Genomic DNA, 25,342 nt, shown 5'->3' with positions numbered 1-25,342 from the left:
GCTTGAAACAAGCAAAAAAATCTACCAATGGAGTAAGCAAAATAATCTAGTTTTCTGATTGAAATAAGATTATTTTGCTTACCTCATTGGCAGATTATTTAGCTTTTTCATGCAAAAAACATATTTAATTTTGACTTGTTTTTCTGAAAACAAGAATTTTTACTCGTCTAGAAAATTCTTCTTGATTTTAGAATTTTTAGATATTTTGAATGGAAACAAGACAAAAAATCTAAGTAAGAAAAGCATTTTTTGCAGTGCTGTAACATAACTGAATATAAAACTTTAGCTATATGCCGTGTTATCTTCATTTTATGGATCAAATAGGTTTGGAAAGAATGGCATTATTTGATGTTGAAGGTTGCAGACCTCTGCTATAAGCTCTGATGTGGTGCTAATCACTTTTTCATATCAAAGTTTTCATACATATGAATGATGGTGTGGATTTTAGCATACACACACTCTAAGATCAAATCTGTGCGTATGCACATTTTATAAATGAAGCCCCACAACTATAAGACTCTCAGTCTGAACATTAGGTCATTAGAGGTGATGACTAATACTGTTGTTTAAACAGTAGTTGTGTTTAGTCCCCTACAGTTACTCACATAAGAAGTGAAGTCTAAACAGTAATCAGCCTGTTCCAGCTTTACTCTCCACCTGAGGCCTGAAGCAGAAACTGCTGCTCTCTTTCTCTCTCTGTCTTCATGTGTGCTGTTGTTAATAGCAGTGTTGTGAGTAACTCAGTATCAGCATGCTTCTGTTGAGTCCAGCTCTTTATGTTCACAAATGTCCACTTAACACTCGTCCATAAACCAGCGGCATTAACAATAAACACTGGAGCGCCGCAGCAAACATCACAGCAGCCACAGGGGGATCATTATACTCCACAAATCAGTGTAAAAGGAGCCACAGGATCCTGTGTGTACGGTCCAGCATCGCCTCGCCTGCAGCAGATTTCTGTACAGCCATTTGCTTGTCAAAAACGAACTGTTTACGGTTATGAAGTGCTGCCAAAAACTCGCTTTTAGTGAGGAGTGGTACTCAGAAAACTAAATATAACTGTCCATATGGCATCCTGCAAAACAAGCAGCCTCATGATTCAGAACAATGAAGGACAAATGACTAAAAGTGTTTGATTAACCTAGTCTTATATGTGTGCTTACAGCCTTCCAGTGTTATTTTAAGCCTAACCTTAAAGTACTGTCATTTAAAACTCAGTTTTAGTGAGCCTTGTCACTCATTTTCATATATTTTAACTAATAATACAAAATAATAATAAGGTCAGAGCAAAAATGGTTAACAAAGGAGAAGTTCACTTCCAGAACAAAACTTTACAGATAATGTACTCACCCTCTTGTCATCCAAGATGTCCATGTCTTTCTTTCTTCATTTGTAAAGCATTTATGTTTAAAAAAAAAAAAAAAGAAAAATTCAGGATTTCTCTCCATATAGTGGACTTCTATGGTGCCCCGAGTTTGAACTTCCAAAATGCAGTTTAAATGCAGCTTCAAAGAGCTCTAAATGATCCCAGCCGAGGAAGAAGAGTCTTAGCGAAACGATCTGTTATTTTCAAAAAAAAAAAAAAAAAACTAAAAAAAAAGGTAAAACAGCGTTGTAGGGTGATTTCAAAGTTGGAGGAGAAAATAAGATGGGAGTTTTTTGACATACCCTACACTCTTAAAAATAAAGGTGCTTTAAAAGGTTCTTCACAGTGATGCCATAGAAGAACCATTTTTGGTCAAAGGTTCTTTAAAGAACCATCTCTTTCTTACCTTTTTATAATCTGAAGAACCTTTTTTGTTACAAATAACCTTTTGTGAAACAGAAATGTTCTTCAGATGTTAAAGGTTCTTTATAAAACCATTTAGACAAAAAGATTCTTCCATGGCATCATAAAGCACCTTTATTTTTCAGAGTGTAATTGTCTTGAATTATTGAATATAGAAGCATTTAAGCTTAAAAAGTATAGACATTTTTTTTATTTAAATAACTGATAGCTCCGCTAGATAATACCCTTCTTCCTCGTCTGGGGTCGTTTAGAGCTCTTTGAAGCTGCATTTAAACTGCATTTTGGAAGTTCAATCTCGGGGCACCATAGAAGTCCACTATATGGAGAGAAATCCTGAAATGTTTTCTTTGAAAAACATTTCTTTACGACTGAAAAAAGAAAGACATGAACATCTTGGATGACAAGGGGGTGATTACATTATCTGTACATTTTTGTTCTTCAAGTGAACTTCTCCAAACTTCTCCAAATTGTGCAATCTCCAGATTTTTCTGAGAACTTCATCTCACTGCAGATTGCAAGTTGATTCATTCTCTGAAAAAAAGGGGACAGACACTACACACATGGGGTAAATAATGTGTTTTTGTGTTTTCTTCAGATCAAGTTGGCTGTATGTCACATTTATTATCATCAGAGCACAACGTATGTCACATTTATTATCATTATACATTTTGGGACTGCTTTTGGCAAAATAATATCTTGAACTTGCATGACTTTGAAAAGCGAGGTGATGCAGTGTCAGCAGATGATAATGCAGTGTGAATATGAAACACGTACTGCACTCTTGAACTCATTGTCACATTAACACCAAGTATTGAACAGCTCATAATGAGTCATGAACTGTCATTTCTGCATCAGACACACATCTTGTAAACTCGTTCCGTTTGACTGCTGACTCTTGATTCTTGATTAAAGCTGAGCAGGTGAGAGCGAAGGACAAACTAATTACATCTGGACGCTTTGCATAATTTATTCAAGATCCTCAAACCTGATGATCATTTAACTCCACAGCACACCTCAAACCATGACCTTCAATGACAAACAAAACTTACACTAAACAGGTCAACTAACTCATTTGCCAAACAAATTAATCTGTCCTGTTTATTTATTGACTTTCAATTTTCTCCTTTGTTTAAACAGAGTAAAACATTAAATGTGTGTGGTTCGGATATTATCTATGTTGTAGGGACAAAATGTCCCCGAAAATCCTAGTCTTTGTGGGGACATTTTTTTATTTATTTTTTAAACGTTTTCAAAGTTTTTTGAAAATCTGAAATGCCTGTAGTTTTGTGTGAGGGGTAAGTTTAGGGTAAGGGAATAGAAAATACAGTTTGTACACTTGAAAAAGCATTTCGCCCATGGGAGCCCATAAAAAACCCATGTGTGACCACAAAACCAATCATAAGGGTACATTTTTTAAAACTGAATAAATAAGCTTTTCACTGATGTATGATTTGTTAGGGTAGGATACAACTATTTGAAAATATGAGGGTGCAAAAAATCTAAATAATGAGAAAATCGCCTTTAAAGTTGTGCAAATGAAGTTCTGAGCAATGCATATTACTTATCAAAAAATAAGTTTTGATATATTTATGGTAGGAAATGTAAAAAAAAAATCTTTTTGAAACATGATCTGCACTTAATATCCTAATGGTTTTAGTCGATAAGACCCATGCTTTAATACCGGTTTTGTCCTCAAAATACGGGGGTCACATATACTAACATGCACTGTGTGTGGTTTATTTACCATTTCATTCGTGCATATGGTATAGTTATGTAATGTACTGAATGATATCCCTCCAAACGAAATGTAGTTTATTAGAGGAGCCCCATCAGCAGCTGTAATTAGAGGCCTGTCGAATCACTCCTGATGGAGCTCAGTTTCATAAACAGTAAAAGCACAATAACAGATTAGTAAATGATCCACTCAGTTCTCAGAGCACCTCCTTTAATGCAGGAGTATTTCACACACCATAAAGGTCTTCTGAAGAAATCAACAGGCGTCTAATTCAGCATTAAATCCAGTCACTGCGCTGCTGGTCTCTAGTTAATGCTCCTGTAGTTCACCATTCACCCACCAATCCGCCCGCTCTTGTGTTGTACCAAACGTGTCTGTAAAACTCAAAACACCTTTGAGAAATTCAGCTGGTTGCTATTTCAGGGCAGTTACAATATATGGCCACTGGTGCTTTCAAGCAATGCAAGCTGTAATAGAACGTGCAGCATAAGCACTGTAAAAATAATTTTATATAGTTTTACTATAGATTTATTCACTGAATAATGTAGATTTCAACTTGCTAAGCTGAGTAAATAGAGTAAATTAGCTTTCTATTGATGTATTGTTTGTTAGGATATGACAATATTTGGTTGTGATACAACTATTTGAAAATCTGGAATCTGAGGGTGCAAAAAAACCTATATTGAGTTCTTAGCCATGCATATTACTAATCAAAAATTAAGTTTTGATATATTTAGGGAGGAAATTTACTAATTTACTAAATATCTAAATGGAACATGATCTGCATTTAATATTCTAATGATTTTTGGAATAAAATGAAAATGTATCCTTTTGACCCATACGATGTATTTTTGTTGAGGTGAGACACTGCAGGTGAACAGGGTAAAAAAATGTACTTATAGTTATTACCTTACTTAGTCAATTGATTGATTGCAGTGATAATTGCAAACATTTTTTGTATTACTAGTTTTGTAAAATTTTAGGTTTAAATTTGCAAATGAGGCATTATTTAATGAAAAATGCACTAATTTGCATTCATTTCTAGTACAAAAATCTAAACAATGGTCAGTTACAAAATTCTTGTTTAATTTTTTGTCAAATGTATTAGCGAGGGAATTTTGGGTATCTCGTATCACATAATTCAGAAAAAGAACAGGCAGAAAACAATATATTTTTTTACAATTTTGGAGGGAAATTAAATCATGCAAATTTATATATGAGCAAATCCCTCTGTAAAAACCTTCAGGATATAGTCAGGAATAAAAATGTAAAGTGTGGTGTGTGTAAGTGCTACTGAAGTGGAGATTTATGGCTCAGTGTAGGAGGAAAAACTTTTGGCCTTTAAAAATCTGTATTGTAATTGAAATCTATTGACACAAATAGATAAAGTGCTATAAAAGAAACACTTAACAGCGTCTTTTGGATGCTTTCTTTCCACTAGTCTGAAAAAAAAAAACACTTAGCCCAAAATCTCAAACTTGACAGGTGCATGAAAAAACTGCTTTTGTCTCCTTTAAGACTGGTTTATGGTTCAGGGTCACATTTGTGCTCCACAGAAAACTAAGACAAATGCTGACAGACATGATCATATTAAACAGGCCATTTTATGATCTGTGTCCACGTTAAATCTTGCTCTCCGACCCACTGGCCTCTGTGCACAGAACAGTTTGTTTTGTTGCCATCTGAACACTTGCACTCAATCACCAGCTGTTCCCTGGGGTCCCGATAAGCAAAATTATTCAAGCAAAACTGGGGCAAACATTAGGCGCATTACACCCTGTTACAGGGAAAGCAGCAGAACAGACTGCATGAGCAGAGAAGGAGATTTAGAAGTCAACTGCCATAAGAACTAGAGAGAGAATACTGTATGTTTGCTAGAGCTAAAGGAAACATGAATGGAGGAGATCAGCTCTCACCAGACTCAACTAGAGACACACTCACAGAGAAAGCCTTGATGTTCTGTGTTGCCATGGATACTGAGAATGACTCCAAATGGAACATGAAGAGAGTAGTCGGGTATGCGCTCTTCAGTTCAATCTCAGAGAGAGAGAGAGATTCTCATTCATGCCAAACACTTGATTCTGTTTTGAGGAGACACTGCAGGCAAAAACGCTGCTTTTTCATGCACCTGTTAAGTTTGAGATTTTGGTCTTTTTGGTTCTTCATAAAGTGTTTTTTCAGACTAGTGGAAGGAAAACATCCAAAAGACACTGTTAAGTGTTTCTTTTATAGCACTTTATCCATTTGTGTCAATAGATTTCAATTACAATGCATATTTTTGAAGGCTGAGTTTTTTCTCCTACACTGAGCCATAAATCTCCACTTCAGTAGCACTTACACACACCAAACTTTACATTTTTATTCATCCTGAAGGATATACATATACATATACATATATGATTTGCTTGATTATATACATTTTATTCCCCAAAAAATTGTAAAAAAAAAAAAAAAATTGTAAAAAAAACATTTCCTGTCTGTTCTATGTTTTTTTTTCTGAATTATGGCGTGACAAAATGAGATACCCAAAATTCCTTCTGCAAGTTTGACTCTAATATGCCAAAAAAATCAACTAGAATTTTAAAACTGACTACATCCAGTGTTTTTTCATACTAGAAATGTATGCAAATTAGCGCATATTATATTACACTGCAAAAATACTTTTCTTACTTAGATTTTTTTGTCTCGTTTCCCACCCAAAATATTTGAAAATTCTTAAATCAAGATGAATTTTCTAGACGAGTAAAAAAAAATTCTTGTTTTCCGAAAAAACAAGCCAAATTTATTTCAAACAGAGCATAAGATTATTTTTCTTACCCTGCTGGCAGATTATTTTGCTTGTTTAAAGCAAAAACACACTTAATTTTGACTTGTTTTTTCTGAAAACAAGACTAGAAAATCCTTCTTCATTTAAGAATTTTTTTGATATTTTGTCTGGAAACAAGACAAAAAATCTAAGTAAGAAAAGCATTTTTTGCAGTGTAAATAATGTCTCATTTGCATATTTAAACTTAACATTTTAGAAAACTTGTCACACAAAAAAGGTTTGCAATTATCAATGTAATCAATCAACTGGGTAAGTAAGGTGAAAACTATAAGTAATTTTTTTTACCCTATTCACCTGCAGTGTCTCGGCTTAAAGCGGTCATCGGATGCCCATTTTTCACAAGTAATGAAATATACTTTGGTTAAAAATTCTCAATGGTCATGTAAAAAAAACCCCACCATTTTACCTTGTCAAAATCAGCTCTGCAAAACTCAACTCTTTTTAAGACATAGCGCCTTTAAATGCAAATGAGCTCTGCTCGCCCCGCCCCTCTCTGGGATTATGAGATGTATTGTTTACTTTAGCCGCGTTTAGCGGTGAAACTTGCCAACAAGCACATTATTAAGAAAGACCATTTGCAAAGATGCATAAAAAACCTTTATCCTCACTTCTGCTGTGGGTGAAGTTGCATCAGGAACGATTGGGATCAACGCTTTCCTTTTAAAAACTAAAGTAACGTTTTTCTCTGCATCGTCAGTAATGACGACTGCTATGTTTATTGCAACATCCAACAACAGAACTCCTCAATTGCTCAATCTGAGACATTTTTGTCTGCTCCTGAGTCACACAATGGCGATCGGAGTTGGACTGTTTCAGCTCGGTGAGGGCGGGGCTAAGGTAAGGCGCTCATGTCAATCAACTATCGTGGGAGGGGCCTCTGTCTTTGTGTTGTCACACCCACAAGAAGCTGAGAATGAGCTGATTTTAAAAAGGGATATTTCTTTTAAAGATTAAAAAAATACCACTGTGTGGATTTGTATCATTGTAGGGTGGCTGTGTGCACAAACTGCCAACACATTAATGTTCAAACAACATGGAAAAGTGAGTTTTGCGTCCGATGAGCCCTTTAAGCAGTGATAGACATGAGAGAAGCTCCACTGAATGCAACATGAAACTATTCCTGTCCGCTTATACAGACGTCTTCCAGCGGGCAGAGAGTCAAACGCAATGGAAACTCAGAGGCGGAGAGCTGGAGGATGTAGAGGCACCACAGTTTACCTTTGAGTCCCTGTCTCTCTGAAGCGAGTCGTAAATCACAGAGACGGAGGGAGAGCGCTGGAGTGCTAAAGGTTGGATTGACTTTGTAAGCAGATATAAATCAGAGGGTTGTGAAGCAGAAGTGCCTCATAAAAACCAGAGCTCTGGAGTGAAAGACCAAACATGGTAAGCATCACAGTCATTTAGACTGTACTGTATCCAGCACCATCCTCCTTCATCAACCTGAACCAGAAACACTTCACACTGGATATCATCTACAAATAGCTTTAAAAGAATACTCATGAATGGACAATGATTGCAGAATGTGGTGTTTGGCTGAACATAAAGTGGTCAACGTTATAGTGGTAATGGTGTTTGTCTTTCAAGGTTTCTCTGTGAAAAGGCCTGAAAGCAATTGTGACCCTGGATGACAAAACCAGTCATGTGTTAATTTTATAAAAAACAGAATAAATAAGCTTACCATTGATGTATGGTTTGTTAGGATAGGACAATATTTGGCAGAGATACAACTACGCTGCAAAAAATGCTTTCCTATCTTAGATTTTTTGTCTTGTTTCCAGCCAAAATATCTAAAAATTCTTAAATCAAGAAGGATTTTCTAGACGAGTCAAACAAGCAAAATAATCTGGCAATGGGGTAAGCAAAAAAATCTTATTTCAAACGGAAAACAGGATTATTTTTCTTACCCCATTGGCAGATTATTTTGCTTTTTCTAAGCAAAAACTCACTTAATTTTGACTTTTTTTTCTGAAAACTAATTTAAATAATTTTTACTCATTTAGAAAATCCTTCTTAATTTAAGAATTTTTAGATATTCTGGCTGGAAACAAGACAAAAAAAAAAAAATTCTTCCTTAGTATTTTTGTCTTGTTTAGTATAAATATCTAAAAATTCTTATATCAGGATGCATTTACTTGACAATTAAAATGGCTTAATATATTATGTTTGGTTTTCTGAAAAAAAAAAAAAGTTAGTTTTTGCTTAAAAAATGGCTATATATCTATTTTTGTCTTGTTTCTAGTCAAAATATCTGAAAATTCTTGAATTAAGACGCATTTACTAGATAAGCGAAATGAAAGAAGATATTTATTCATGTTTTAATTTAGTTCCCCCTGAAACAAGTACACTGCAAAAAAATGCTTTTCTTACTTAGATTTTTTGTCTTGTTTTCAGCCAAAATATCTAAAAAATTTTAAATCAAGAAGGATTTTCTAGACTAGTAAAAACTATTGTCTTGTTTTCAGAAAAAAACAAGTCAAAATTAAGTGTGTTTTTGCTTGAAACAAGCAAAATTATCTGCCAATGGGGTAAATATATATATATTTTTAAAACAAGAGTATTTGACCCCAGTGGCAGATAATTTTCTTGTTTTAAGCAAAATGCATGTAGTTTAGTTTTTTCCCTGAAAACAAGATTAAAAATCTTCTGTCTTTTTGCTCATATAGTAAATGCATCTTAATTTAAGTGATATTTTGACTAAAAAGACAAATATACTAAAAAAGACAAGCCTTTTTTTGCAGTGCATCACTCTGAATTCTTGCACTGAATGTTTATTTTGGTGTTAAACGAAAAGAAAATGCCTCTAGCTGGATGTGTTCAAACACTGGTTTGTGTTCTGGTGCTCTTGTGAATCGCAGAACTCTTGTCAGGTTCTCCACAGGAAGTGAGGTCAAAGGTTAAGATGATTGCCACAGATCTGGCAGCTCCCAGCATGCACTGAGATCAGTGTGTGTGTGTGCGTGCGTGTGTGTGTGTGTGTGTGTGTGTGTGTGTGTGTGTGTGTGTGTGTGTGTTGAGATGAGTCCGGTGAGCACAGACCTTTGACCTCACAGATGGCATACAGAGATTCGATCTGAGCGCTGGCTCTTTTAAAGGTTAAGCGCATCATTTGTCAGTGCAATCAATGGCTTCCTCAAATACAGATTACATCCACAGAGAAACATCTATTAACAATATTAAAATTTAAAAACAAATCAATATTATTATTTTGAAACCTTTAAAAATTAATCTTAAGAGATATTTGCTTCTGTATAAGAAACAAGTCAGTGTGATTTTAGCTTTTGTTACAATCTTGTGTAAAATCAGCTGAATTTATTGTGAAGAAATACACTACCCATAATCCTGAGGAGAGATCCACCAATCAGAGAAGTGGCTGTTACTATGTAAACAGGAACAAAGGCACATGCAGTGAGAAAAAGAAATTATTATTATTGTTAATTAAATATAAATTAGCCAAGACTTGACAGCAAAAAGACATGTGTGGAAACCAGCTAAAGATGGAAGTTTGTACAATTAGACTAAAAGACCAACTTGATTAAAAACTCTAAACTATCAATCCAATGACAGAGGGCATACTACAAAAAAATGATTTTCTTCCTTAGTATTTTTGTCTTGTTTTGTTAGTATAAATATCTAAAAATTCTTATATCAGGATGCATTTACTTGACAATTAAAATGACTTAAGATATCATGTCTTGTTTTCTGAAAAAAATATAAAAATTTTGTTAGTTCTTGCTTAAAAAAGCTAAAATATCTGCCAATGGGATAAGAAAAATCTTGTTTTTAAATAAATTTTCTTGCCCCACTGGCAGATATTTTAGCTTGTTTTAAGCAAGAACTAACAAAATTTTTATATTTTTTTCAGAAAACAAGACATGATACCTTAAGTCATTTTACTTGTCCAGTAAATGCATCCTGATTCAATAACTTTTAGATATTTATACTAGAAAACAAGACAAAAAAAAACAAAGGAAGAAAATCGTTTTTTGCAGTGCATGAGTAGATTGTATGAATCAGGTTTAACAGCAAAGTTTGATTATGTTGATCATTTAGGGGACTCTGATATGCCTTTCAGATATGTGACCCTGGACCACAAAACCAGTCATAATGGTCAATAAAAAAATAAAAAAAAATCAATGAATAAGCTTTCCGTTGATGTATGGTTTGTAGGATCAGACAGTATTTGGTTGAGAAAATTTGCAATCTGAGGGTGTAAAAAATCTAAATATTGAGAAAATCACCCTAAAGTTGCTCAAATGAAGTTCTCAGCAATGCATATTACTAATCAAAACATAAGTTTTGAAATATTTACAGTAGCAAATGTACAAATTATCTTCATGGAACATGATCTTCACTTAATATCCTAATGATTTTTGGCATAAAAGAAAAATGTATCATTTTGACCCATACCATGTATTGTTGGTTATTGCTACAAATATACCTGTGCTACTTAAGACTGGTTTTGTGGTCCACGATTACATATGATATACACTGCTTATGATTTAAAATGCTTTTCTTAGATTTTTTTGTATTGTTTCCAGTCAGAATATGAATTCACAAATTATTTTCTAGACAAGTAAATTTTATTTTCTTGTTTTCAGAAAACAAGAAAGAAAGAACGGGCAAGCAAAATAATCTGCCAACGGGGTAAGAAAAAAAAATCTTATTTCACACAGAAAACAAGATTGTTTTTCTTACCCCATTGGCAGATTATTTTGCTTGTTTCAAACACTTTATTTTGACTTGTTTTTTTCTGAAAACAAGACAATAATTTTTACTCGTCTAGAAAATCCTTCTTGATTTAAGAATTTTTAGATATTTTGGCTGTAAAAAAAGATAAAAAATCTAAGTAAGAAAAGCATTTTTTTGCAGTGCAGACTTTCTAGTGTTAATAGCCACACCTTTGTTTACTAAATCAGCACATAATACAGCAGCCAAGCCCAAATAAAAATGATCAAACAAGCAATATATAACAGTACGAACACAGACTACTCTCCATCAGACTGATCAGAAGTGATCTCCCTCGTGTCACAGCTGGTCACCAGTCGTCCAGCACAGTTCGGACACAGAGAGGACAGGTATACACACAGGTGACCAGAGGAAACGAAGACCTGAGCTGATCAGCAGCTCCACCTCTGACCCCAATGTCTGCTGAACACAACTCCACAGTCTGACAGCAGGCTAAACTCTGTCTGATGAATGTGTAACCCGCTGACATTTAGACCAGCTGCTGTGTTCGCCATGATTAATACTGATGAAACTGATGACAAAAGCACATGATCAGCCAGCGCTGGACAGTGACTGTGCAGAAAAAGCCGCATTATGCACACAGCAGCTACATTCATCAAGTTGGAGCTGATGTCAAAGCACTATTTAAATAGTAAAACATGTCATTAAATCCGGCTGGTCTCTTACTTTCTTTTTGATTGGTTACATAATCATTTCTGATTTATCAGTTGGTTTCAGTGTTGGGAAAGTTACTTTTAATAAAAAGTTACTCCCAAAAAAAAGTAGCTAATTACGTTACGTAGTTACTTTTTATGGGAAGTAATGCGCTACGTTACTTTTGCGTTACTTTTTAAATCTGGGCAGGGCTTGCTTGTTTGATTTTTAAAATAAAAAGTAGTATTTTTGTCAAATGTAAAAGCCTTTTCACACCAAAAGCCTCAGGCTTAGAGAAAAGTAAATTGACGTCTGTACAGTAGACCGCAGAAGACCTCTTCAGCAAGAAAAACAAGGAAAATAAATGTTAGATTATTTCGATTTTTGGATCATCGAAGGTCAGCAGCAAAGACATCGGTTCATAAAATGGGATTAAATACATAAAGGATGTTTGTATTATTTAACATTTCGCAGAAAAAAATCTTATTTCAAACAGATAGCAAGATTATTTTTCTTACCCCATTGGCAGATTATTTAGCTTGCTTCAAGCAAAAACTCAATTTTGACTTGTTTTTTTTTACAATCATTTTTACTCATCATCCTTCTTGTTTTAAGAATTATTAGATATTTTGGCTGGAAACAAGACAAGAAATCTAAGTAAGAAAAGCATTTTTGCAGTGAAAACTCTCTGGTCTAATAAGGTCAGCTGAGAGGAATCACTGACATCTTGAGTAAACAGGTGGTCCGTCTATATCTCTGCATCAGCTGTATGCAGGTGAACCCAGCTCATCCTCACACTGAAACACACGCGGGTCAGCGGAGTGACCATGGTAACCAGCTCACTTGTGCTTCAGGAACAGAGCATGATTCTCTTCCTCACATACTGTAGGGTGATAGAGCTAATTTATACATATCAACACTAGACATAATGTGCATTTGCATTTGCTCTAAAAACAAGGGTTCTTTATGAGCATCAGTGCTTCCATGAAGAATCTTGAACGTCCAAGGAAACTTTTAAATGCAGAAAAGGTTCTTTAGATTGTTAAAATGTTCTTCAAAATGGCTCCTTTAAGAACTGTTCACTGAAAGATTCTTTGGGGAACCAAAAATGATTCTTCTATGGCATCACTGCAAAAACAATTTTTTTTAGAGTGTTTTTATGAAGATACAGCATACACTGCAAAAAATGCTTTTCTAGCTTAGATTTTGTCTCTTGTTTCCAGCCAAAATATCTAATAATTCTTAAAACAAGAAGGATTTTCTAGACAAGTAAAAATTATCATCTTGTTTTCAGAAAAACAAGTCAAAATTAAGTGCATTTTTGCTTGAAACAAGCAAAATAATCTGCCAATGGGGTAAGAAAAATATTCTTGTTTTCTGTTTGAAATAAGATTTTTTTTTTCTTACCCCACTGGCAGATTATTTTGCTCGTTCTAAGCAAAAACTCACTTAATTTTGACTTGTTTTTTCTGAAAACATGAAATGTTTTTTTACTTGTCTAGAAAATCCTTCTTGATTTAAGAGTTTGTAGATATTTTGGCTGGAAACAAGACACAAAATCTAAGCTAGAAAAGCATTTTTTTGCAGTGTAAAAATGTAGTTCAATGCTGTTACGATTCACTGAAAAAGACAGTTCAACGTGCTTACAGAAATTATGTGATGATAACAATATGATGATGGGTCAAAATTATACCTTTTTTAATGCCAAAAATCATTAGGATATTAGTTAAAGATCATGCTCCATGAAGATATTTTGTACATTTCCTACCATAAATGTATCAAAACTTAATTTTGATTGGTAACATGCATTGCCAAGAACTTTATTTGATCAACTTTAAAGGCAATTTTTTTCAATATTTAGATTTTTTTGCACCCTCAGATTGCAGATTTTCAAATAGTTGCATCTCGGCCAAATATTGTCCTCTCCTAACAAACCATACAATGGAAAATGATTTATTCAGCATTCAGATGGTGTATACTTCACCCTTTTGACTGGTTTAGATTTTTCTTTTTTATCCAGTAAAATCTTAACTGAAGTAAGTAAATGTAAGAATAACTAGTAATATTTAAAGATGAACACTCACTGGATTGAAGCAGCTTGGCTTTGCTTGATTCTCCCAGAATCATTTTGTTAAAACTCTTTTCTCAGATTTTGAGTCTCAAATCTGATCATCAGGATCTTTTAAGGGACATTTGTTTGCAGAAGCTTTACTTTCATTGTTCCTCAGTGGAGGAATGATCTTCTCAAGCCTAAACATCTCACATCTTTTGAGAAATGTTTATTTGTTCATCATTGGATTGCATTGCATTACATGTTTGGATCATTTTAATCTCATTTTACTAAGACACATTATTGGAGATATGGAGTGCTGACTAATATTTAGATCATTTTATGTCAGTGCTGTTATAATTAATATATTTTGTACACTTTCTTACTTAGACTTTTTTGTCTTGTTTCCAGCCAAAATATCTAAAAATTCTTGAATCAGGAAGGATTTTTTAGACGAGTAAAACTTATTGTCTTGTTATTAGTAAAAACAAGTCAAAATGAAGTGAGTTTTTGCTTAAAACAAGCTAAATAATCTGCCAATGAGGTAAGAAAAATAATCTTGTTTCAAGCAGACAACTAGATTATTTTTCTTACCCCACTGGAAAATCCTTCCTGATTCAAGAACTTTTCGATATTTTGGCTGGAAGCAAGACAAAAAATCTAAGTAAGAAAAGCATTTTTTGCAGTGATGGAGGTTTGAAGTACATTTTTTGAGAAGTTGGCTACTTTATGTCACGCAACTAAAAACAATAACTGTTGAACATTGATTTCTGTTGACTGATTTTCTTCTGGAAGTATAGTATTGTGAAGTGTGAGCAGATCAGAAGCGTCATGACTAAGCGTTCAACACCTCATGAACATGACAGAAAGCAGAAACTGTAAATTAATTATCCAGCAAGTCCAAACGCACGTTGAGTGCTCGACTGCACTTTCTGCATAAAACATGAAGCTATAAAGACGTGATCTTAACTTCTGATCCTTTTAACACTTCTGATTGACTGAGTAAAGGTTGAGCTCTCCATTATGGCTTATGTAAGCGCGGCTGTAATTGCTTTCGGGGCTTCAGTGATGTGAGAGCATCAGAAACATCTCTGAGCGCCCACAAGCTCTCCACGCTTCAGTCACGCTCCGATTCCTCCAGCATTCGCTTCTGACACACCTGAGAACAACAGTGGCCATCTAACTTTTTTTTTACTTTGACATCAGTTTTGATTGCTTCTATTGTCCTCATTTGCAAGTTGCTTCGGATGAAAGTGTCTGCTAAAGGACTAAATGTAAACTGTGTTGCGTGTTTATACAGCAGTAACTGATTATGTAATGCTGATTACAGCAACCGTTGATTCTGAACAAAAATATTTCACACCTGGAAGAGTAAGTCATTGTTTTTATGTTTATTAATGTTCGTTCAAGTAATGCAGGGATTTCCAAACACTTGTGTCAGCCAGACCCCTTAAAATAAAATATTTACTTGAAATATTCTAGTTTATGTTTCAATAATTTAACAACACATTTACACGTTCACAGTTCTCTGATGTCGGTTTATGGTCAAATTGTCAAGCAGGTAAACAAACTCAATATTATTAGTGCTCAAGCATTTTATTTTCATTGCTTTTGTTTTGAAATGAATTTAATTTGACATTTTTATCATTAGCTTTTCATCCACTCACAAACCCACTGCAGTTTTTACATTAACCCTGGTGTAATGTCATGTTTAATGCATTTTTACGACATTAATATCAAGTAATGGAATTTTCTTTCTCTTTTAATGGCACGTTTAAAGTGTTATGTAAAAAGTAATCTAAAAGTAGTCCGAATGCATTAGCTAAAATGAGTAACCTAGATTACTCTCTCTCTATTTGTAAGATTTTTAATGTTTTTAAAGAAGTCTCTTCTGCTCATCAAACTTTGTTTTTGCTGATCTAAAATCAGCAAAAAACTGTAAAATTTTTAAATATTTTTTACTATTTAAAATAACTCATTTCAATTTGAATATGTTTTAAAATGTAATTTATTCCTGTGATTTCAAAGCTGATTTTTTAGCATCATTACACAAGTCGCATTATCCTTCAGAAATCATTCTATGCTGATTTGCAGCTTAAAAACATTATTATTATGTTGAAACAGAATTATTACTTTTTAACTATTGAAAGCATCCAATACTTCTATAATTCCTTTCCTTATATATGTATGTACTGACTCTAATATTTTGAATGGTAAAGTGTATAATGTTACAAAAGCTTTTTTATTTCAGATAAATGCTGATCTTTTGATTCATCAAAGACTCTTAGGTTTACTCACCTGTTTTAAATATTGATAATAATAATAATGAAATGTTTTTTGAGCAGCAAATCAGTATATTAGAATGATTTCTGAAGCATCATGTGACACTGAAGACTGCAGTAATGATGCTGAAAATGCAGCTTTGATCACAGGAATAAATTACATTTTAAAATATATTCAAATAGAAAACAGTTATTTTAAATAGTAAAAATATTTTACATTTTTACTGTTTTTGCTGTACTTTTAAATAAATACATGCATGCTTGGTGAGCAGAAGAGACTTCTTTATAAACATTTTAAAATCTATATATGGCCAGCTCAAAGACACAGATATGTTATCCTCACTGAAACACTATTTGCCATTTTAATCATGACATTGTCATCCTGGTATGTGTACATGGGTATGTCTTCCAACGAGGTTGTTTTAGAAATAAAAACTACACACAGCATCTGTTCGAGTTCAAAAAATTGTTGCCAAACATTCAACAACAACATGCCAGAAAAACAGAATCACTACAACAATGATTCAATCCTAGGCTCTTGATTATTGGCTTATTTAACTCCAATAGCCACTTTAGTTTGTCCAGGCAGTGTGTATGCAATTCTGAGAAACACATGTTCAGTTGTGACTAATGTTAAAAATGATCTAAGATTCACAATAACAGCCTCTTTCAGTATTGTGTAACTGCCCTAAAAGAGAATTACGAGGAGCGTTTCTGTGATTTTCCTGGAAGAAATGAATGTTTGTTGACAGAACAGGAGAGAGCTTTTCTCTGACATTGATTCTTCTCACTTAAGCAGCCTCTCGTGAATCTAAAACAGAATCGATATCTAATTCTCCAGCAGACAAGCTTCTGCCGGTCAAATCAGAAATGATACTCGAGTCAGACTGTCTGCAAATACTCGATACTAGTCATAGTCAACCCATATGAGCCAACCAATAACGCCAATACCGTCCTGCTCACACATCTTTCTGAACATACACAACTCAAAACAGTCACATAATAGTGTTTCTGAATAAAGTCTCTTTTGCTCACCAAGGCTTCATTAAGGAGAGGCAAAAATAAATCTTTTCATGCACCTGTCAAGCTTGTGATTTTGACCTTTTTGGTTTTTCATTGTGTTTTTTCAGACTAGTGGAAAGAAAACACCCAGAAGACACTGTTAAGTGTTTCTTTTTATAGCACTTTATCGATTTCAATAGATTTTAATTACAATACAGATTTTTTAAAGGCTGTTTTCTCAAAATGAGTTTTTCTCCTACACTGAGCCATAAATCTCCACTTCAGTAGCACTTACACACACCACACTTTACATTTTTATTCCTGTCTGTATCCTGAATACAGAGGGATTTGTTCATATATAACTTGTTTGATTTTATATATTTTATTGCCCCTAAAATTGTACATCAAATATATAATTTTCTGCCTATTTTAAGTATTTTCTGAATTATGGAGTGACAAATTGAGATACCCAAAATCTCCTCTGTAAAAACATTTGTCTCTTTTAAAAAAAAATTGAACAAGAGTTTTGAAACTGACTTTATCCAGTGTTTAGATTTTTGTACTAGAAATGCATGCAAACTAGTGCATATTTCACTAAATAAAGCACATTTGCATATTAAAACCTAACATTTTAGAAAATACAATGTTTGCAATTATCAATGTAATCAATCAACGCAAGTAAGGAGATAACTATTGCTTATTTTTTACCCTATTCACCTGCTGTGTCTCACCTTCATTTGATCAAAACCACAGTAAAAGAGTTTAAAATAGCTGTTTTCTGTATGAATATCTGTTAAAATGTGTAAAATGAAATCATTACTCTAATCTTCAGTGTCACATGATTCTTCAGAAATCATTCTAATATTCTGATTTGCTGCTCAAGAAACATTTTTCGATTATTATCAATGTTGAAAACAGTCATCAATATTTTGTGAAAATAGGACGAAATATTAGGCTTATATGAGGCTCTTTTTACAACTAGAAGGTTAATATTGGTTTTCACTTGCAACAAAACAACAAATTAGCCGTGCTTTTATATGGAAATATGCTTTAGGAGCTATCCATCCTCGCATTCGGAGATGGACACTTCTTGACTGGCAAGACGGCCGCGAGCGGAAACTCAAACAGTGAAAGTGAGTTGTTCAAAACCTTTCTTTCTAGTAAACTCTGTGTACACCAACAATGTTCTCAATGCTGGAGTTCATGTGTAGAGACCCAGGCCATACTTCCAGCAAAGTTTCATGGCATGTTGAGCCTTCTTAGTGCTGTAAAAATATTAATTTTGATCCGCTCAAAGATATGGCCCTAGTTCTCCCATTCACTGGCCATTGACCACAAAACGAAATCACGGTCAATCTCAAAAACGGCTCGTTTGTCGTAATTATGCTTTTAGATATAAGTTTGTCTCGTTTACAGTAAAAAAAAAACAAAACAGCCCAGGTTGCATTTTGGCAATAGTTATCCTTTAATGCATTTTTCTGACATAAATATCAAATAATGGAATTTTCTTTCTCTTAGCTTTTTTTATATATCAATATGGTACATTTAATGGCAATTTTTAAAGAGTTATGTGAAAAGTAATCTAATAAAAGTAGTCCAAATACATTACCTAAAACAAGTAACCTAGATTACTCTCTCTCTCTCTCTCTCTATATATATATATACACACACACCAGTCAAATGTTTTTAAATGTTTTTAAAGTCTCTTTTGCTCATCAAGCCTGTATTTATTTGATCTGAAGCACAGCAGAAACAGGTAAATGTAGAAATATTTTTACTATTTAAAATAAATAACTTCTATTTGAATATATTTTAAAATGTAATTTATTCCTGTGATTTCAAAGCTAAATTTTTAGCATCATTACTCCAGTCACATGATCCTTCAGAAATCTTTCTCATATTCTGATTTGCTGCTCAGAAACATTTATGTTGTTGTTGTTGTTTTTTCAGATTTATTTGAAGAATAGAGTTTAGAAGAACAGCATTTATCTGAAATGCATTATAAATGTCTTTAATATTACTTTTTACTATTATTATAAGCATTAAAAAAAAACAATCGTTTAAACATTAACACACATATTTTATCACTTCTAACAGACAAAAAACAGGCGCACATTAGGTTAACATGATTTGTCTTTATTACACGTGAAAAAAAATTAAATGTGCCTCAATGCAAAAAAGCCAAAAACAGGAAGCTGCTCTATCAAAGTGTGGGCTGAAAGCTTTAGAAAAAAGTCTTGATAATAAACACAACACCCCATCAGGTTCATTCCTCCATGAAAATATTTCTACTAGTTTTCAAAGGGAATTAAAGCCCGATTTAGTGCCGCACGTAAAACACACGTCGTGTCACATGATCTTCATTCGGTGTGAGCAGAGGCACTGAATCACATCATCTGTGCACATCTTCCCATCAGCCCTCAGTCATGAGGTCCGGTGCGGTCAGCAGCTGTGTGTCCAGCGGGGCCGCAGACGCTCACTGGGACACAGACAGAGGAATATTAGAGGGTCCGGCTCCGCTCTGGGCCGCGGGGGACGAGACGCTGGAGGACTGAGGGACGGAGGTCGCTGTGGACGCAGATGCTGCCGCCGCCGGCTCCGTCTTACTGCTGTGAGTGATGAAGCGCAGACGCAGACGCATAGCGGGCCTCAGAGAACAGATGATCCTCTCCACCTACAGACACAACACAGATTCAAACCACCTGCTCATACTACGCTCCACATACTTCAGATATCTACATCCTGCATACTTTACAATATATCAAGTACATGTTTAGATCCTGCACAATTTACACTTTTCCAACCATATGGCGGAGAAAGAAAGTGGAGATCTGCCAGTCACATGGCTTTCATACCAAATAATAACATTGCATTTTTATGTTTAATATTAATTTTTAATGAGCCGAAAAAAAAAACGCACATCACACCTCTCTTTATCAATTTGCACTGGCTACCAAAAATTCAGCTTTACCTAAATTCATTACTTCGGACTTATGTGCCTCTAGAAGATTGCGTTCTGCAAGTGAACGGCGCATTATTGTGGCATCCCAAAAAGGTACAAAATCACTTTCACGGACTTTCACATTAAATGTACCCTTCTGGTGGAATGTCCTTTACTTGATCAAAATTACAGTAAACTGTTACAAGTTATTACAATTTAAAATAAAATTCAAACATATATTGTTAATGTAATTTATTCGTGTGATCAAAGCTGAATTGCCAGCATCATTACTCCAGTCTTCAGCGTCACATGATCCTTCACAAATTATTCTAGTAATAGAATGACTGCATTTATTTGATTCAAAGTGCAGCACAAAATGTTTAAATATTTTTGCTATTTAAAATAACTTTTCTATTTGAATATACTTTAAAATGTAATTTATTCCTGTGATTTTAAGCTGTTTTCAGTGTCACATGATGCTTCAGAAATCACTCTAATATGCTGCTCAAGAAACATTTCTGATTATCATCAATGTTGAAAACAGATGTGCTGCACAATATTTTTGTGGGACCCATCATGCATTTTATTTTTCAGGATTCACAGATTAACAGAAAGTCCAAAAGAACAGCATTTATTTGATCATCATAAATGACTTTACTGTCTCTTTTAAATTCCTTACTAAATAAAAATATTAATTTATTTCACTACCAGTCAAATGTTTTTTAATGTTTTTAAAAGAAGTCTGTTCTGCTCACCAAGCCTGCATTTATTTGATTCAAACTACAGCACAAAATGTTGAAATATTTTTTATATTTAAAATAACTTTTCTATTTGAATATATTCTAAAATGCCATTTATTTTTGTGATTTCAAAGCTGCATTTTCAGCATCATTACTGCAGTCTTCAGTGTCACATGATGCTTCAGAAATCATTCTAATATGCTGATTTGCTGCTTAAACATTTCTGATTATCATCAATGTTGAAAGCAGATGTGCTGCACAATGTTTTTCTGGAAACCGTCATGCATTTTATTTTTCAGGATTCACAGGTGAATAGAAAGTTCAAAAGAACAGCACTTACTTGAATAAGAAATTTTCTGTAAGATCATAAATGACTTTACAGTCTCATTTGAATTCCTTACCAAATAAAAATATGAATTTCTATTAAAAAAAAACAACTTTTAAACATTAATGTATACACTACCAGTCAAAATGATTTAAACAGTAAGAGTTTTAATGCATTTTATTTTTAAAGAAGTCTGTTCTGCTCACCAAGCCTGCATTTATTTGATCCCAAGTACAGCACAATTTTTTTATATATATTTTTACTATTTAAAATGACTAATTTCTATTTGAATTTTTTACATCATTACTACAGTCATGTGATCCTTCAGAAAACATTCTAATATTCTGCTCAAAAATCATTCATTAGTATTATATTGAAAACAGCAGAGTAGATTTTTTTCAGGTTTCTTTGATGAATAGAAAGTTAAAAAAAACAGCATTTATCTAAAATAGAAATCTTTCGTAACATTATAAATGTGTTTGTCATCACGTTCAATCAATTTTAAGCATCCTTGCTGATTCATCAAAGACAGTTATAATATTTTAAAATGTAACTGTTTTTGCTCTGCTTTGAATCAAATGAATGCAGATTTGCTGAGCAGAAGAGACTTCATTAAAATCATTCAAAATCTAACAGTTCAAAAACAAACTTCTAGTGTTTATTCGATCATTTATGATGTAGTTTCAGATACCAGCTCTAAAGTTGCTTGCCAAATCTGTAGTTTTTAACACTTTATGTACACTAATCTAACACATCTAATTGAATTTCCAATGTAAATAATAAATCATCCAGGAACCTTTTGGATACTCATTTCAACATGACTGGAGACACAATAATTCTATTTCTAATACTATTTAAGATAGAAAGCATGTGAATCTGGATGCCTATTTAGTTCAGAAGGCGTCTGAAGGTCTCAAAATCCTGGTGTGATGGAGAGGACGCTGTAGTTGAGATGATCAGACAAAAGCACAGTGGAGAATGAGCTTTATTTCCTGTGACTGCTGATACTGAGCTGATATATAGGTGACCTTTCCTGTTCTTCCCCGAGGGAAAAGCACTCAAACAGCGATTTCACCAGGGACTCGACCTCCTGCGACTGCAGACTCACAAACACCCTCATCTGAATAACAGACGCCAACGTGAGACGCCCTCTGAATGCAAACCAGAGCCGTCAGCACACGACTCAAACACCAGACTGACAGCCAAAGACTTGATCTTCTTGATGCTGCTCTGATGCACTCCATTACACAGCAATTTCCATGTTTTAAGTTGAGTTTTAAAAAGATACTCTTTCCTCACAACCAATTTGTGCTTGTCAATGAGACGCCAACTATGGAGTTATTTATGTGCCAAAATTAAACAAACAAAACAGCATTTTGCAAACAAACACAATCTGCTTTGCAAAGAAAAAAATCGACTTTCAAATAAACAAAAAGTACTCAAAGTTGCTCCATTGCATTTGTGAGAAAATCTGTCTGCACAAGTGTGAGAAAGCCAAGTTTTCCTCACAAAAAATATATATATTTGCAACACACAATGCATATATTTGTTATACCTCTGCATTTTCTCTCAAATTGACTTGTGTTTGTGCATAGTACTTTTTGTTTATTTGAAAGTCTATTTTTCCTTTGCAAATCAGATTTATTTTGGGTTTATTTGCAAAATGCTGTTATTTGTTTGTTTAATTTTGGCACATAAATAACAACCATCAAAGAACACAGGCTTTACAGCCCACAGAAACTGAACATGGACTCCAGCTTGATGTTTCAGTTTTAACAGTGAAAGATTGGGATGCAGGAAGCAGATTAACAATATCTGACAGCTGTTTCACAACAGATATGCAAGTAATATCCAGTGATGAAAATGATTCAAGTTTGTCAACTTTTTTCTATTTTGAAAACAGTATTATTTACATAATTCATAATAGAATGTAACTAGACAAGGAGGTTTAACAGATATTTTAGGCACAAGTGTGCATTTTTTAAAATAAATATTATTTGCAAATAGTTCAAAAGCATCACTTTACAAAAGATTCTAGTTCTTTTACTATTATTTTACTTTTAATTATTTCATATTTCAATCATTTTTTTTTCTTTGTTCCTTTAAATCCTTTATTTTTTCAATTCCTTTAAATAAAAGGGCCATCACAGGTTACACTATTTTAAGGTAACATTGTAAAAATGTAATTACATAAGCAATAAGTAATAATAATTAACTATATGCACTGTATTTACAATTTGGTTAGTGTTAGAGATCGATTTTGGGTTATTTGCTTTAAATTACGCATAATTTACTGTTACCACTATAGTATGTACATGTGACATGTAATGAACATTACGTTAAAATAAAGTGGCTGTGAATATAGATAAGAATAGCAATGTGTGTGTGTGTGTGTGTGTGTGTGTGTGTGTGTGTGTGTGTGTGTGTGTGTGTGTGTGTTACCTGGTCTTTGACGCTGTCTCCAGTAAACATGTATTTGATGTGGTACAGGAAGTCACAGATGGGGTCCATATAGGCCAGGTGTTTACTGTGCTGATCCACAGCCTGAAGCATCTCATAAAACGCCACTCCAATCTGAGAGAGAAGGAAACACACAGCAGTCAGCAAAGACTGTTCCTATAATGTAAATTAATTGTTAGTTACATAATTTGAGAGGGCAAATGACAGTCATACTGTGAAGATTTGACTTGTGAAAGTCCCTTTCAAGTCATTGGAACACATTAAAAGCGTGATCTGTACTCCCATCTAATGAATGGTGAAATACTAAAATCACAAACAAATGGCCAAACACATCCCATTTCTATAAGATTTTAAAGAAGCCATAAAACTTAGCATAAATGGTGTTATAAACGTTCTTTCTTGTGCAACAAGTATCTTCTACAATAATATTACAATTGTTCGTATAACTATGCACAAACTGACATTAAGTACTCTTAAAAACTTCTAAAAACACAGCAAATATCAGCTTGATTGCACATTTTGGACAGTACAATAAACAAGATAATATTGACATTATTATATACTGACAAGTGACAAATGTTATCTGTTTTCACCCTTTTTCAGGAAACAAAATCGATCCAAACAAAGGCCCAGCGGAACAGTTGTGTCTCTGAGCAACACTCTGGTGTTTTGTTAATAGATATTGACTATATAATATACAGCTGAGTGAATGATTCAATGACTCACTCAAAAATACATTATCTTTCTATGTTCCTAAATGAATCAACCATTTAAATTAATCGGTTAAATTAATGATTCAATGACTTGTTCATAAAGACAGCGATTTGCGATGGTTTTAGCTTCATATATGTAAAAAAAAGATTTTATTTTCCCCATTGTTTCATAATTCTGTATTCAAAATGTTATTTTTTAAATTAAACTCACAGCATTACATGTATTTGCAATTGCAGTGTAAATGCATTCATGGTATCTTTGAGCAGTATAAACAGTCTTTGTCAAATTTGCACATCCTTCATGCAACGATAAAACACTATCCCACGCTTTCACAGACAAGACTTAAGCCTAGTCCTAGACTAAAATGTAGGTCTTCCTTTACCACAAAAGGAAAAAAAAAGTGAATGGAAGAGACAAAGAAAAAATTAGGAATAACTGTTGGTAAAAAATATTTGTCTTCAAAGGAAAAATTCATTTGCATAATTGTATTAAATGTGCTTTTTTAAATTGAAAGACATTATAGTATATAAAAAATGCACAAACTGATTGAAAAATATATCAGTGCCTTCATTGTGTCTCAAAATGCACGTTTAGAAAAATTACTTAAATGTCTGAAATGAACTTTGACCTACTGCTGGCTTAGTCTAAGCCCAGTCTGTGAAACTGGGCCACTATATTTTAGGTTGGCCTAGTTAAAAAAAAAAAAAAAAAAAAACCCACTTACTAAGTGCTCCAATTTCTCTCATTCATACTGATACCAGTGGTCCATCTCAGCTATATACAGTCTCTGAGATTAATTACATTGCTAACTGGTTACAGCAAGAGTGGTAGAGGAGCACAAGCGTGATCCGAGGAACATTCATGAGTTTGGGTCTTCACTGGAGTAGGGTTTTAAAAAAAATGAGATGAGAAGCATTACGAAATTCTGCACTGGTGAAACCAGCAACAGATCTGATCCAGACGTGTTTACCAATTGCAGCTCTTCCAGACAGAGTGTTCAGTGATTGAGAGAGAGCATAAGAAGCTTGAGGGTTTCTGGGTAAAAGTGCAGTGGTTGGGGTCAGTGTGTAGAGAGCACTTTCATTAGTTGGATCGCTT

The 25,342-nt window shown here is 33.8% G+C and overlaps 1 protein-coding gene across 2 annotated transcripts in view; it reads right to left on the bottom strand.

Moving 5' to 3' along the window:
- Window positions 1-19,184: 19,184 nt before the first annotated feature.
- Window positions 19,185-25,342, bottom strand: part of LOC141348608 (mediator of RNA polymerase II transcription subunit 23) — a 54,232-nt gene continuing 48,074 nt past the window's right edge. For both annotated transcript variants that reach the window (XM_073852881.1, XM_073852882.1), the window contains 2 exons: window positions 23,513-23,644; window positions 19,185-19,738 (listed from right to left, as the gene is read on the bottom strand). In XM_073852881.1, the coding sequence (XP_073708982.1) occupies window positions 19,541-19,738; window positions 23,513-23,644 (330 nt within the window). In that variant the 3' untranslated portion in view covers window positions 19,185-19,540. The remainder of the gene's footprint in view (window positions 19,739-23,512; window positions 23,645-25,342) is intronic.

Source organism: Garra rufa, chromosome 13 (assembly GCF_049309525.1).
Source record: "Garra rufa chromosome 13, GarRuf1.0, whole genome shotgun sequence".
NCBI lineage: Eukaryota > Metazoa > Chordata > Actinopteri > Cypriniformes > Cyprinidae > Garra > Garra rufa.
Note: the sequence above shows the minus strand (reverse complement) of the source record. Positions and strands in the feature narration are given on the sequence as shown.